Source organism: Lynx canadensis, chromosome B1 (genome assembly GCF_007474595.2).
Source record: "Lynx canadensis isolate LIC74 chromosome B1, mLynCan4.pri.v2, whole genome shotgun sequence".
Lineage (NCBI taxonomy): Eukaryota > Metazoa > Chordata > Mammalia > Carnivora > Felidae > Lynx > Lynx canadensis.
The window spans coordinates 148,906,843-148,923,189 of record NC_044306.2 but is presented as its reverse complement, the minus strand read 5'-3'; the positions used below and the strand labels follow the sequence as shown (position 1 = coordinate 148,923,189).

At 41.9% G+C, this 16,347-nt stretch overlaps 1 protein-coding gene across 4 annotated transcripts in view; it reads left to right on the top strand.

Annotated features, from left to right (window-relative positions):
* The first annotated feature begins 3,675 nt into the window (after nt 1-3,675).
* The window catches only part of RUFY3 (RUN and FYVE domain containing 3), an 81,788-nt gene continuing 69,116 nt past the window's right edge, over nt 3,676-16,347 (top strand). The window contains exon 1 of one of the 4 annotated variants that reach the window (XM_030313732.1): nt 3,676-4,217. In XM_030313732.1, the coding sequence (XP_030169592.1) occupies nt 3,860-4,217 (358 nt within the window). In that variant the 5' untranslated portion in view covers nt 3,676-3,859. The remainder of the gene's footprint in view (nt 4,218-16,347) is intronic. The other 3 variants (XM_030313731.1, XM_030313727.1, XM_030313726.1) reach the window with 3 other exon arrangements.

Below are 16,347 nucleotides of genomic sequence, written 5' to 3'. Positions count from 1 at the left end.
CTTAAGATTCCCTCTTGCTTTGGGGCGCCTGGGTGGCGCAGTCGGTTAAGCGTCCGACTTCAGCCAGGTCACGATCTCGCGGTCCATGAGTTCGAGCCCCGCGTCAGGCTCTGGGCTGATGGCTCAGAGCCTGGAGCCTGTTTCCGATTCTGTGTCTCCCTCTCTCTCTGCCCCTCCCCCATTCATGCTCTGTCTCTCTCTGTCCCAAAAATAAATAAACGTTGAAAAAAAAAAATTTAAAAAAAGATTCCCTCTTGCTTCCTCTGCCCCTCTCCCCGAAGTGCTCGAGTTCCCATTCTCTCTTTCAAAAAAAAAAAAAAAAAAAAATTGCATTACAAGTAGTGCTTATATTTCTAAGACTATTAGAGATAAAATAAACATGGAGAGAACATATATATTTAAGTATTTTTGTAATTAATATTTTGCCAAAGGAAGTTAGTAACAGTGATCAAAATCTTGTGATTGAAAAGTAAAGCTAAGTAGACTCTACAGAGAGCTTTCACACTGAGGCTTTACATTAAATGGTATAAATAAATTTCTGCACTTATAAAATCAGAAGTTGGGGCGCCGGGGTGGCTCAGTCGGTTAAACATCTGACTTCGGCTCAGGTCATGATCTCACAGCTCATGAGTTTGAGCCCCATGTCGGGCTCCATGCTGACAGCTCAGAGCCTGGAGTCTGCTTCAAATTCTGTGCCTCCCTCTCTCTCTCTCTCTCTCTGCCCCTCCCTGCTTGTGCTATGTCTCTCTCCCTCAAAAATAAACGTTAAAAAAAAGTTTAAAACAATAAAATCAGAAGTTAAACATGAAGTGTTAAATTGAGTGTATTATTTTTAAATAAGTCTTTTCCCAAGTACCACACAATGAAACATAAACAGCTCAAGGAAACCATTATTTTTAAATGATAACAAGCTTATATACTACACCCGGGGAAAAAAAAAAAGACAAACAAAACCATTTCAACTGTTTCCAAGAGGTATTTTTTCTCTTATCATAGCTCTAAAGAGCTTATGCTATCATCTTGCAGTCATGGGATCAAGACCCATGCCAGCTCCAAGGTAAGCATGGAGCCTGCTTGAGATTCTCTCTCTCTCTCTCTCTCTCTCTCTCTCTCTCTCTCTCTCTCCTTCTGCCCCTCCCCCACTCGCACACACTCTCACTTTCTAAAAATAAACAAATAAATAAACAGCTTATGCTAAAAGTACACCCATGACATTGATCTCTAAAATGTTTTGTCCTATCGTCTAAGTGTCCATCCTTAAGATCACCAAAGAGTTTCAAAAAAATCAAAGATGGAAAACTAAAAAGAAAATGTAGGCAAGTTGAAAAGAATGTCTTGCTTTATTTCAGAAGAAAATTAATAAGGCTTGATTTCACAGTGGCTTGGATTTTGTCACTTTAAAACAGTATAGTAAGATGTTCTGTGGATTTTCAAGAAGTAACATGTTTAGGCTTGTTTTTATAATCTTGGCTTCCCTAAATGTGTGTAGCAGCTGAATCGACTCTTATTGCACTAAAGTTTATGCAGAGCTGTGACTATATTATTGATCCAAAAGCTAAAAGCATAAGCAACTAGGAACTTGGAGTAGCATCTACCTTTAAAGAAAAGGCTCATAAACAGCCTTACCTATAAATTTTAAAGGACTCATACTTCAACTGGTTTTCTATATTCATTACACTGCCACTTAATTAATGACATAAAGCATAAATATAACTGCTTTTAAATGCAGAGAGGTACACACACACACACACACACACACACACACACACACCCAATACGCTGCAAAATTCCACAGCATGTCAATATTTCTAATACCTCTAGGGACCTTGACAAACTAGAATGGAGAAAGCTGGCAATTTAGACTAGATAGTATTTCACACTTTAACTCGGTGACTCCCTTGGCTGATTGTGATTTGTGAGGACTTTGCTCTTTTCTTCTACCTACAAAGGAGTAAGTGTACATTCTTGTCAAATTCTTTACTGAAACATTTCAAAACATCTCTGTGAAGGAACTAAAATACTTAAAATTTTCTGCACGCAAAGACAAAAGATCCAGTGAAGGATGGACATTAAAACCATGCAATACATCTGGAATCTTTGTTTTTCTCTTCAAGGTATTACAGTTTGTAATTCCTAAAAGGCAAGTGTGTTTTTATTAAGACTTGCACCTTCACCAAGACTTAAATGAAAAGGTCCAAACAACCTAAAGATACAATGAAAAGTTGTTTGTTTGTTTTTTTTTTACCCTCAGTTTTGTTTTACTACTGTAAATTATATGCTGTTTTGCCACGGTGATGAAATATAGCTTATAATAATTATTTTACCCTATGCCAAATCTTGTTTTAAAGGCTTTCCCTATATTTCTTATTTAATCCCCGCATCTCTATGAGTAAGTAATAGGATAATTTTTACAAAAGAGGAATCCTGGCTCAAAAGACAACTCAAGCAGGCAGTAGCGCTGGGATCCACAGGTCAGTGAAATGCCAGAAACTGAAAAGCTACTAAGAAATTGTCAGATTCCTTGAAATCAGCCTCTTGTAAACATCTGTTTAAATACTTTTTGCTTAAAAGTTTTGACGGAAAAGAGTATTAGAAGTTTCATGTTAATTTCTTGTACTTTCGAGAGTGGTTTTCAGAGAATATTAACAGTAAAAAGGTTTAGTTTCCTAGAGAAGTATAACTTTCTCTACAGAGGGAAAGACGGACCAGAGAAAGAGAAAAGCAAGTGGGCAAAATGTTACACAACAGTGATTTTTAATTAAAAGTCAACATGGATTCTATGCCAGCATTTTGCAACCTGAACACAAAGCTAATCTGCTAGGAAATGCAAGGATACATTCACAGAATCCAGCGTAAGAAATAACGATAATACTGCAAATTGTCTTTATTAGAGAAAGAAATGTTTACTTATGGGAATTACTGGATCAGTAATCACTGATTCAAACATTCAGAATAAAGCAACAGCGGCCAATTACTAGCGAGACGGAAGCACTATGAAAGTGAAAACTGCCGACCTATAATAGGCGCTTGCCGTATAAATTCTGATCTGTTTGGCTTAAAATGCACTCATGCGCACCCAGAACACCGGAAAACCAGGGAGTTGAAGTCAAAGCAAATACAAGATTTCTACAGGGCGCACAAGAGAGGGAACAAAAGAGGTGGTAGAAGGAAGACACCCACCTCTAGTTTTTCACATAAAAAGCTCAGGAATCAAAACCGTGAATCAACGGTTAAAGTTCTAGTGTGTGAAAGGCAAATGGTACAGTTTAATACCCGGGGGGGAGGGAGGTTCCTTTTTAAAATTAGCTTTGTCCTCTTCTCCCACCCAGATCTTTGTGCCTCCGTGCTACGGCTGAAGTTAGGCTGCAACACAAAACGCCGCTAGCTATCTCGCCAGGTCTCCCACCTTTCAAGCACTGGGGAGGGCAAACACACCTGACAGTTTAAAAGGGCCGTGCCGGGGGCGGGTAAGGACGCGCACTGGGCGCCGTCACCTCCCCTAGGGTCGGGAGGGAGGTCAACGCCGGCGGAGGGAAGCGGAAGGTGGGAAGTGGGAAGAGGAGGACGCCGCCCCCTAGGGGAGCCGCGCCGCAGGCTAGGGGCCGGGGCGGGAGGGGCGGGCGAGAGGAGGCGGCCGTTAGGGAGACCGCTCCGTCGGGCGGGGCCGTCGCACCAGCTGGCTCGGACCCCGGCGGGGCGGGCTGTAGACGGCGCGGCGGAGCCCAGACGCCGGCCCGCGGCCAAGGAGAAAGGTGGCGGCGGCGACGCGGACGGGACGAGGCGGCGGCTCGCCGCCGTGACCCTCTACTCCCGGGCCCAGGCCCGGGCGCGAGTACGAGGCGGCGGCGAAGGAGCGAGCATGGCTGAGACCGCGCCGCCGCCCAACGCCGGCGCGGAAAGTTGCAGCGAGGAACCGGCGAGGGGCGGGGAGCAGCTGCTGGAGGAGCCGAGCCGTGCTCCAGCCGGGGGCGCGGACCGAGAGAGCGAGGCGGGGCCGCCGCTGGCCTCTCCTGCCGGGCAGTCGGATTCCGGCTCACCAGTGGCCGCCCCCTTCTTCCTGCTCTACCCAGGAGATGGAGGCGCCGGCTTCGCAGCGCGCCCGCCGCCGCAGCAGCAACAGCGCTCCTGGAGGACCCCGCCGTCGCCGGGCTCCCCGCTGCCTTTCCTGCTACTGAGCTACCCGAGCGGCGGCGGCGGCGGCGGCGGCGGCAAGCACCGTGAGTGGCGGCGGGAAGTGGGGACTCGGCCGGGAAGGGTGCAGGGGGGCTGCCGCGGTCCGGGCGCCGGACTGTTTACCTCGGAGTCTCCCCAGGCCGCTGGCTCCCGCCCGGCTCGGCTTCCCCTCCCCTCCTGGGCCGGACGCTCGTCCTCGCCAGCCTCCCACGTGCTCGCCGGGTCCCAGCCCCCGGTCCCAGGCTGGGTGCCTTTCCCGGAGGAGCAGAGGAGGGGGCGGCGCCCAGAGACCCGGCAGCCCCGTTGGCCCGCCTTCTGTGAGCTCCAGGCGCTGGGGCCGCGGAGTAGGTGTGGCTGCTGCGCCGCCGCCGCCCGGGCGGCCTCGTTTGTACCACTAAAATTTTTACGAGCGTTCACGCCACACCCGTAAATATCACAGATGCGTCCAAGGGATTGAGAAGAGAAATCAGGAACAGTACGCGAGTTGACATGAATGGAATGTGTGGTTTTGGAGGGGCCCCTCCCGAGATCGTATCGTTTGGCAGGCAGAGGCCTCCACCTTTTAATACCACCGCCTCGGGAGCCCCCTGAATGCAGCGGACCTCACTTTGTGCTTTATCAGTCAACAGCTGTTCATTGCTACTTGCCAGGAGCGGGGTCCTAGAGTAGGCAGTGTGTGTAAAAAGACTTGGAGGAGTGTTAAATCTGGTTTAACGTGACAGGGTCTTACAGTATGAAAATGTGGCTGAGGATACAAGGCATGCTGTAAATGCCAAGTACTTTGTTGTATGAGTTCTGAAAAGGGGGAGGAACTTGCCTAAGGTGATGAGGGAATCTCTTTCCCAGAAATAGAGCTAGAGACTTTTCTCACCAGAACAAGCCTTTTAACTGCTCTACACAACCAAGAAATCCTGACTTTGTCTTTTCTACCCCTAATCCATCCCTTATGACATTAAGAGTCAAATGTTTTCTGTGTGCATATGCTGTGATTATCATAGTTAATCCTCACATCTGTGAGACAAATAGGATGCCACGTTTTCAGATCAAGCTGAGGATCAGTATTATTGAATGATTTGACCCAAGTAACAGCTTTAGAGTAGGACTGAAGTTGACCCAGATTACTTGCCTTACCAAGCCCGTGCTCCTTAAACAAACACCAAACCTCTGAAACTGGGGGCATGGTTCTCTTAGGTTCGGAGTCATTGGGTTCAGCTGGAGGTAATAGTCCAGTGTCACCGTTTCTGTTACTTACCTAGAAAGAGGGCCAACACTGACCACTGACAAAAAGTCTTAGTAAAACCATAGGTTGTGTGTTGGAGTAGTATGTGCTAATCTCAAGATGGGAGTGCCTAATCAAGGTAAAAATTAGTCCTTTAATCAGTAGGGGAAGTAAAGATAATATTCACAACATTACTTTCAATTTTCTAAGGAATCTGCTTTCTACTTTGTTCTTTAAGCATGACCTCTTTTTTCTCCTTAAAATTTTATTTCTGTGTAATCTGCTTATTAACCACATCACTATAGAATGAAGACACTTCTATCAATTCTTTATAATTCTGTAAAGGTTGTGGTACAACCATTAGTTATTTATTTATTTTAATGTTTATTTATTTTTGAGAGAGTGCGCAGGTGCGTCGTGGGAGGGGCAGAGAAGGAGAGGGAGACCCAGAATCCAAAGCAGGCTCCAGACTGTGAGCCGTCAGCACAGCGCCTAACGCGGGGCTTGAACTCACCAACTGCGAGATCATGACCTGAGCAGAAGTCGGAGTCTCAACCCACTGAGCCACTCAGGCACCCCACAAACTTTATGGACAGAGCAAATGCTCAACTGTGGAGGTGTCAGCTGTGGGGATTAATCTGAATTTCAGTTAATTTACTTGATGCTTCCTCCTATTAAGGATTAGCTTTTTTTTTTTTTTTAAGTATTGTTAGAAAATTAGGGCCTAAGCATGATCAAGATCAGGAATGAAGACTTGAAGCTTCATAGGTGTGATCTCTTAGTCTCTACCTTACAATACAGATGTATTGAGCAGTTCTTGTCCTGAGTTTTTATTTTTACCTTATTTTTTGTTTTTTTCTTTTTTTTTTTTTTTGAGAGAGAGAGAGAGGGAGAGAATCTTAAGTAGGCTCCATGTCCAGCATGCAGCTGAACATAGTCTTAATCCTGTGACCACAAGATCATGACCTGAGCCTAAATCACGTGTCGGAAGATTAACTGAGCCACCCAGGCACCCCACCTTGTTATTTTTATATGTACTTCAGAACACATGCATACTTGGAAAAAGGAATACTCAATAAATTAAAAGATTTTTTTGTGGCTGCCCTGCAGAGTCAATGCAGTATTACTTTCTATCATGTACAGTATGCAAGCCTTGGTTTGCAAGCCTAATTCGTTCCAGAAACATGCTTGTAATCCAAAGCACTGTGTATCAAAGCGGATTTCCCTATAAGAAATAATGGAAACTCAGATGATTCATTCCACAACCCAAAAACATTCATATGAAAATGAATAAAATACTGTAATATAATACAAAATAACAAAGAAAATATACGATATAAAGAAGCATAAATTAACCTTCACTTACCTTTGAAAACCTTCATGGCTTGTGTGAGGGAGACGAGAGAGGAGGGTCATTGTGTAGGATGACTTTCACTATCGTTAACGGATGTTGAGTACAGTATAAATAAACTCTTGTCATATACAGTATTTAATGTGTCTGGCAAGAAGGCAGCAGAGGAAGGGGTCTCTGTCTGCATGCAGCCTGACCTAGAATGAAGCAAAGCATTCCTAAGCTTACTCTTGTTTGGAAAAGCAAGGGACCATCCAGAGGTGCTTTGAAGTGGCAAAAAACACACTACTGCCAGTTGTGGGCACCTTCCAACATGCAAAAATTTCTGCCAAATACTGCGGCCTGAGACCGACATGGGACCATACCCCACAATCCTGTAGAGAGAGAGGGAGAGAGAGGGAGAGAGAGAGAACCATTGGCTCAGTTGTGATCATGTGACATTCAGCATCACGTACTACTTGTATTGCAAGACATCGCTTGTTAATCAAGTTAAAATTTATTAGGACAGTTTGCTCGTCTTGCGGAACACTCATAGAACAAGTTACAGTCACAAGGTTTTACTGTACTTGGATATCAGAACTCTGCATCTCCTGGCTGTTCACTTGAGCAACCTGAGGAAACAGTTGTTGGTGTTTTTTTTTTTTTAATTGTTTTTTTTATTTAACATTTATTTATTTTTGAGACAGAGCATGAACAGGGGAGAGTCAGAGAGAGGGAGACACAGAATCTGAAACAGGTTCCAGGCTCTGAGCTGTCAGCACAGAGCCTGACGTGGGGCTCGAACTCATGGACCGCGAGATCATGACCTGAGCCTAAGTCGGCCGCTTAACTGACCGAGCCACCCAGGCGCCCCGAGTTCAGCTTTGTTTAAATGACACTGATCAAGAATAGCAAAAATGTGTGTAGGGAAGGTAGCTTAAACTTTTCAGTGTTCATAATGTGTACTATGTCAGTGTAAAATCGTGCTAGATATAATATCCTTAATATATTCATCATGTTTAAATACAGCAGGAAGGAAGGCTTCTGATTTGCTGTGTTGGATTATGTTCCTTTCTGAGTCTTTGAGTCTTTGAGTTCCTTTCTGAGTCTGGAAACCCTCTGCTAATTAGCTAGTCTGCTAATTTTTTATGCTTCTAGCTTTTAAATGTCATAAAAATTCCTAACCATGCCTTTAAAAAAAAAAAAATGTTTATTTTGAGAGAGGGAGAGTGAGCAGGGGAGGAGCAGAGAGGGAGAGAGGGAGAGAATCCGAAGCAGGCTCCACACTGTTAGCACAGAGCCCGATGTAGGGCTTGATCTCCTGAACCATGAGATCATGACCTGAGCTGGAATCAAGAGTCAGACACTTAACCAACTGAGCCACCCGGGCGCCCCCCTACTATGCCTTTTAAAAAATATTTGATCTATAAAAACTACAAGTAACACATAACATAAATCTATTGTCATTGTTTAAATATTTACAGTACAAGAGTACATTGAATACAAAGTGAACTTTCCTTTTGGGTAGGAGACCTACCACCTTTTCTGAGGATACCACTTTTGAGTTTGGTGAGTTTTCTTCCAGAACTTTAGCATGCATTCACAGACATGTATGGGTTCATATTTCATGAGGCTTTTTCCCCTTTGTTGTATGACCTTCCACACCAATTTCTCATAAATGATATAAGGAGCTACTTGCATGCCGTGGTACAATGCTTTTAATGCTTCCCTTTTCCATCCTAACTTTAAAAGTCTTCTCATGGATGAGTAAGAGATGGCTTCTTGGTGTTGGAGTGAAGAGGCACTCCTGCTGTCTGCATAGTTATCAGCTTCTGACAGTGATTCGTTTCTTCTTCCAACTCCCAGAGCCACAGCTAACATTTATGTTTAGGGCAATGACATGCAAATAAACCCACATCTCTGACTTTGTCTTTTCCATTTCCAACAATGTACCAAAAAAAAAAAAAAAAAAGTTGTACTCAACAAAGAAGCAACTTTCTTTCTGTACTTGTATGTGCTGTTGTGAGATGGTAGAAGGGCTAGGAGGGGAATAGAAGGAAGAAAAAAAGTGGGAAGGAATGGTAGCATTGCTATGTCCACCCACTGTAAAGTTGAGTATAGCTAATAGTGAATGCCTTGTTGAGCCCTGGGAAGTGCAGAGAATGAGGGTTTCTGGAAACATTCACAGATGTGCTTTCTCACAGATGCACTTTAAGAACCCATGTTGGGGAAGGAACTGTCTCATTTATGTATAAATGCAGTAATGAGTAAGGGAAAAAATAGTTTTATGTTCGGTTTATACACATATATACAACATAAAGATGTGTATATTATATATGTATGTGTGCATGTATATATATTATTTATGTGTGTATATGTATATATTCTGATCTTAATTTATCTTCCATGGACATTTCTATTATTGTGTCTCTCTTTTCTTTTTTCATTGTTTAATAGCACTCCAGAAAACATTATACCTGGTTAGCAGTTGAATACACATTAATTAGTTGACCTGATGTATTGCTTTTTTTTAATTTTGAAAAGACAAAAATACTCCATTCTATTTTGTAAATATAGCGGCATCTGCTCAAAACTGATAGGTATTCGGGGAAGGATTGAACAATGAGAACCTAAAAGTATTTAAGGTTCATCTTTATACTAGTAGTTTTTAGAATAGCAGATGCAGTTGTGACTTTTTTAAAGACAGCTTTTTGGTATAATTGACGTAGAGTGGTTCCTCCATTTACAATGCTGTGATTCATAGGCTTTCAGCTCTTTTCCAACTGTGTTAAGCATACTTTACCTGTGTTAAGAATCACTTTCTGATCTATTAAATGTTATTTTGTCAAATGACAGATATAAACACCCATAGAAAAGGAAAAAAACCCTTCAGAAATGTAGCATCTTCAGACTTAAAAAAATTTTTTTTAACATTTATTTATTTTTGAGAGAGAGGGACAGAATGCAAGTGGGTTAGGGACAGAGAGGGAAGGAGACACAGAATCCGAAGCAGGCTCTAGGCCTGCTGTCAGCATAGAGCCCAATGAGGGGCTCAAACTCAAGAGCTGTGAGATCATGGCCTGAGCTAAAGTTGGACGCTCAAGCGACTGAGCCACCCAGGTGCCCCCATCTTCAGACAGTTTAATTGTAAGTTAGTGACTACCAGAGAACTAGAGTTTAGAACTAAAGAGTATCTAAATACAGGTGGGTCTTTTCCACCCACAGCTGCAGTGACCTGGTGAGGTATGGGGAGCTGGTTCATGCCCCCAATTCCTGCATCCTTTGGCTACAAGAGCCTGTCTGCTGCTTCCTTTCCTGATACAGCTCTTATTATCACTGCTGCCTAACTTATCACAGTTTGTCTTCCCAACCAATTTCTCCCCTTCTGCTTCCTTTCATTTGTTTTACTTACACTTCTGGCCCAGCATTATCAAAAAGCTCACACTCTGATTGACAAAACAACAATTTCAGAATATTAGATGTAATCTTTGAGACTTTGTTTTGACTGCCCCCCTCTTGATAATCGTAGGTTAATTCTTTATACACAGAGTTTTCTTTTTTCTTATTTCTGGTCTTAGCTTCATTTTGGATACTAGAGGATCCTAAAAGGCTCTCCATTAGATGAAAGAAGCTTTACTGTAGTTCTGTAATCCAAACAGCTACAAAGAAAGAATGTGAGTAGTAAGATAATAGTAGTAGTAGTTAGTGGCTACCATTTTATGGAATATTTTTATGTGCCCTGCAAAGAGCTAAAAAGTTCACATTTATCAGTACGTGCTGATTTTTATTAAAATTTGCAACAGATAGAAGAGCTGATACTTAAAAACTACTCTCTTAACAATGAAAACTGAATGGGGCGCCTGGGTGGCTCAGTTGGTTAAGTGTCTGACTTTGGCTCAGGTCATGATCTCGCGGTTTGTGGGTTAAAGCCCCACACTGGGCTTTGTGCTAACAGCTCAGAGCCCGGATCCTGTTTCAGGTTCTGTGTCTCCCTCTCTCTGCCCCTCCCCTGCTCGTGCTCTGTCTCTCCTTCTCTCTCAAAAATAAATAAACATAAAAAAAAAATGAAAACTGAAAAAAATGAGTCCATGTAGAACTCATGTAAGTAGATGTATACAACTTATGTTTTTTGTCAGAGTATTTGGTTCAGTATCTCTAAATGACTTATCTAAATTATTATAAAATACAAAAATTCTGATAGAGTGGCCTTAGATTTGCATTTGCAAATCTGGAGACACAGATTCTGTGGTTTTAGGATAGTTCTTAACTCAAATTTTGCACCTATCAATCACCTGGACATCTTGTTAGCACAGATTTCTGGCCCTATCCCCAGAGGTGTTTTGTTTGTTTATTTTTAGTGAGGCACAACTGACGTATAACACTACATTAATTTCAGGTATTCAACATAATGATTCAATATTTGTTTATATTGCAGTTTTTTAAGTGAAGGACAGAATGAATTCATATTCCTGCATAGTGTGGTGTCACAGCTTATGTTCTTAATCACTGTATGCTCCCTCACCAAAGCATTAAATCAGTTTGGGTAGAAAGCAGTAAGTTTGGTGAGAGAGAGAGCAGAGCAAAAGTGGCAAAGAAAGCAACTTTTGGAGCTAAAAGATTAGTATTGGCCTCAAAACATATTCACTTGACTTACTCTGTCTTACATCTTTTTCCTTTTTGTTTAGCAGAAATCTGTGTTAAAGAGATGGAATCTTACAAAGAAGCTAAGAGAACATATTCTTCTAGTATAGGTTATAGGTAGTAAAAAATCTGGGAGAATAACATAGCAGAATTAACTGGATGAAATAATGATATTTTCTTGTTGTCTAACATACTTGAAAATTCCTTAAATAATTAAGTGTTGCCTAAAAGACACGCTGCCTCTTTACCATTGTACAAAAGGTAATGGGTCCCCATCATAAATTAAAGAGTCCCTATTTATGTATGTAAGTAAGTAAGTAAGCTCTACATCCAGTGTGGGGCTCAAACTCACAACCCCAAGATCAAGAATCACAGGCTCTACCGACTGAGCCAGCCAGGCGCCGTAAAGAACCCCATTTTAGGGGTGCCTGGGTGGCTCAGTCGATTGGGCATCTGACTTCAGCTCAGGTCCTGATCTCGTGGTTCAGGAGTTCCAGCCCTGAGTCAGGCTCTGTGCTGACAGGTCAGCACCTGGAGCCTGCTTTGGATTCTGTGTCTCCCTCTCTCTCTCTACCCCTCCCCTGCTCACACCCTGTCTCTCTCTCAAAAATAAACATTAAAACAAAAAAAAATTTTTAATGAGTTTTGCAGGATATCTGAACTGTTGTTTTTCCACCCAAACCTTATTAACATGGAAACTTCTTCCTCTAGGGTAAAGTGGCTCAAGTGTGAGCTGTAACATTTATTTTGGGAAGTCAGTAGTGTAAGATAGCATGACTTAAAATTATGAGAAAGGAAATGTTTTTAGAGTTACAGAGCGGTGGTACTTGAGAGAGTATCAGTATGATCCCGCCCACCTACTGTAACTACTTCCGAATAATGGGAAGGTTCATGGTCTTCCTAAAGCCCACCAGGCAAGGGCTGCTGACCAAGGTGGGTATCCCTGATTGCAGGGACCCTGTTAGTGACTGACTGGTTCTATACTTGTTCCGTACCAAGTAGACATGACAGGCAGCATGTGTCAGAGGGAGTGGCATGGAAACTGAAAAGAAGTTTATAGGGGCAGAGGTGGGGAAATTTGAAACCTCATAAAACATAGGAAAAGAGCCTGTCAGACTGTGACAGCAAGAGGCATGTAGAAAGCAGAAATTGTTTGAGCATGTTGCCTTTTAGAATACAGTTCCTCTAATTTTAGAATCTGTTTAGGGACTCTACAGGCATAAACATCTGCTTCCTCTGCCTTTTTTATGAACTTAAAAAATCTGGTCACCTGATATGAATGTCTGGTAAAGTTCTGACCCATGTCTTCCTTCCTCAAGGCCTGAGAGATGCCCCAGCATCCCCTTTGCTCACATCTCCTTTTGACTTTCCTCTACCTCAGTCCTATGAGCTTTCATCCTTACTGACTTACGCTTCATGTGATGGTAGCATTTTTCCCCCCAGAATCCTCAAGCACCTATAATGATGATAATGGCTAGTATTTACTGACTGCTTACTTTGTACAAAGTGCCATGCTAAGCATTTTACTTAACATTACTTCCGTGAAATCTGAAGTAGTTAATATTATTATCCCCATTCTGTCAGTGAAGAAACAGGCACAGAAACAAATACTATGCCAAAATTATTCAGCTTCTAAAGGTGGATCTAGGATTCACTGTGGGCTTTCCGACTCTACATGCTCTCAGCCTCCTTTACTGCCTCCCATTACTGGAATCCCATCCTAAACTGAAGGCTCCTTTTCAGACAGCAGCAGTCCTTTAGTTCCTCATTCTGCTCAGTGAGGCCCTACTTCCTAAACGAATAAATAAATGTGAAATTCAATAGTTATGTATGTAAACAACACTGAATAGCCGTCTGTGCACCTGTAATTGCCTGTTTTTTGTCTACTACCTTGTTCTTATGTCCCTCGTGACTAACACATAGTAGGTGCCCATTGCATGTTAAATGAATGAATCTGTTAGGTACAAGTGACTAAAGCCTGCGTTAGAATGACTTATTTGTTGGGGCATGAATATAGCTTGGTTTTGAGGAACTTGGAAGTTTTCATGGTTAAGGTGAAACAGGAGGGTGAAAATATACCATTGCAAGAGTATAGAGTGCTTTGGAGTTACATATCTATACCAACAAGTATCTTTTGAGACTGATACTTGGTAGGTCCTGTTTTAAGCAGATGTATAATGGTGTGTAAAGCAGGCAAAGTTCTCATGGAGCCCATGAGCTTTGTGAAGCTAGCTTTTTAGTTTCATTTTATAGTTGAGTAAATCAGGACAGGAGCAGGATAAATTTCCAAAGATATCTACTAAGTTGCTGGTAGCTTTACATCTGTAAATCATTACCTACTGCCACTTAGCCATGAAATCAGTTTTAGTTACTAAGATAGGAGTTAGCTCTAGCCTGATGCTGGTTAATTTTAATAAGTGAAAAGATTATGCATGGTAATACTCCTGGTGGTTTTTGTTCTTAACAAAATAATTAACTCAGGTATAATCATTTTTTAGTACTTATTATCATTCTTGGTTAATATCTACAAAGTAATACTGAGCCTTTCAAATGTATAAATCTATAATTGTAGAAATCTCAGCATCAGAGGTAAACATAATAGGTTTTTGTCTGAGAGAGGGAAAGAAGTAAGAGGGACGGAAGTGGGTGGAAGACTGGAGCATGTGAAAAAATCATGATCATTCAACTGAATAATCTTATACTTTAGCAGAAACATCTAGACTTTCCACCAATGTCATCATGATGGCATTTCATCAAAGAAACCCTTTTGTGCTGACAGCACCTAGTAAAATGTGGGGGTGGGGGTGGGAGAATTATTTTCTTAAATTGTAAAACCGTGATCCCAGAGGCTTTGGGAAGTAGAACTTGTGAGGTTTACAAACTGATTTAGTTGCACAAGTCAATAAGTTTTAAAAAGCACCAGTGTGTGCCCAATAGGAACTAGGTAATAGGAGACAACTACCTATAAAAGAAATGTGAAGTAGTTTCTTACCTTCAGACCTGTTGAGAATTGGTATACCTACAAGAAATCTACTTCTGGGGGCACTTTGGTGGATCATTCGGTTAAGTGTCTGACTCTTGATTTCGGCTCAGGTCATGATTTCACAGTGGTGACATCAAGCCCCAAGTGAGATTCCCTCTCTCCTTCTCCCTCTGCTGCTCCCCCACTTGCGTCTCTCTCTCTCTCTCTCTCTCTCTCTCTCTCTCTCCCTCCCTCCCTCCCTCCCTCCCTCCCTCTCTCTCTCTTTCTCTCTAAAAAAAAAAAAAAAAGATTTGGGGCGCCTGGGTGGCTCAGTCGGTTGAGCGGCCGACTTCGGCTCAGGTCATGATCTCGCGGTCCGTGAGTTCAAGCCCCGCGTCGGGCTCTGTGCTGACAGCTCTGAGCCTGGAACCTGTTTCAGATTCTGTGTCTCCCTCTCTCTGACCCTCCCCCGTTCATGCTCTGTCTCTCTCTGTCTCAAAAATAAATAAACGTTAAAAAAAAATTTAAAAAAAAAAAAAAAGATCTATTTCTGAAAAGTATTTAAATAATATTATTTAAAACAAAAAAAAATTAGAAATAACCCATACATGCTCACCAGCATGAAAATGGATCAGAAAATTTTTTACACATACAATGGAATATTACCTCATAATACAGCAGCCAAAAAAGATAAATTATAGCACACTACAATGTGGATGAATCTTTAAAAATGCAATGTTGAGGGGCACCTGGGTGGCTCAGTAGGTTGAGTGTCCAACTTCGGCTCAGGTCATGATCTCACCTTTCATGAGTTCAAGCCCCATATCAGGCTTACTGCTGTCAGCGCAGAACCTGCTTCAGATCTTCTGTCTCCCTCTCTCTGCCCCTCCCCTGCTTGTGCTCTCTGAAAAAATAAATATTTAAAACATAAATAAAATGCAATGTTGAGCGAAAGGCTTTCATACAGCATGAAACGCTTTCTATAAAGTTAAGATGAAGCTAAATATATTGTTTAGGCATCCATATATTCATAATAATACTTTTAAAGTAAGGTAATGATATACACAAAATTCAGAAGTAATTGCCTCAAAAGGGGAGGCAGGAATTCAGAAGAGAGAAGGAACACATAAATTTGTTGGTTCATTTCATCAGTTAGGCAATGATTTCATGGATATTGGTTGTATTTTAAAGTATTAAAACTATATTTTGAAGTTTGCTATTTGAAGAAGTTCTGGAATAAGTCATTTGAGAAAATAATTTCCCCTTCATTAATCTTTTCACACTACTGACTGTATTAAGCGTTCTTAAATTTTTTTTTAATGTTTACTTATTTTTGAGAGAGAGAGAGAGAGAGAGAGAGAGGCACAGAATCCAAAGCAGGCTCCAGGCTCTGAGCTGTCAGCACAGAGCCCGATGCAGGGCTCAAAACCACAAACTGCGAGATCATGACCTGAGCCAAACTTGGACACTTAAAACCGACTGAGCCACCCAGGCGCCCCTCAAGTGTTCTTAATATGCCCAACTAAGTTAGTGGATGAGGCGCGAACTTGGTAAGATGCTTATTTCCTGCTCTTTCCTCAGAGTGGTAGTACAATAAGTAGTGTATCATCCTTTACTATGATCAGGAAGAATTTGGTTTACCCTTTGCCAGCACACAGCAGGAAAGATCTATGCTGGGATCCCAGTTTCTCAGAAAATGCCCACATATTAAAAACCTGAACTGAATGTATAAGAGAAAGTGGAATATGTGGTTTGTAAAGTGTGAAAGCTAATACAATTTTTTTCTTCCTCAAATCTTAAATTTGTTCAAATTCATATTTGGGAAATTTTGTGGGGACATTGCTTGTGTTATTTTGTTTGTGCTTTTTGTTTTTTGTTTTTCCTAAGTAAAATTTAATCCTTGGATTGGAGTGCTGACTTTTCAGGGCATGAAAGAAAGCATGGACTTTGGTTTGAGGGCATTAAGACAAACCTTGGAATCCCAGATCAGCCACTTGTTAATTGTGTGATCTTGGGCCAGTT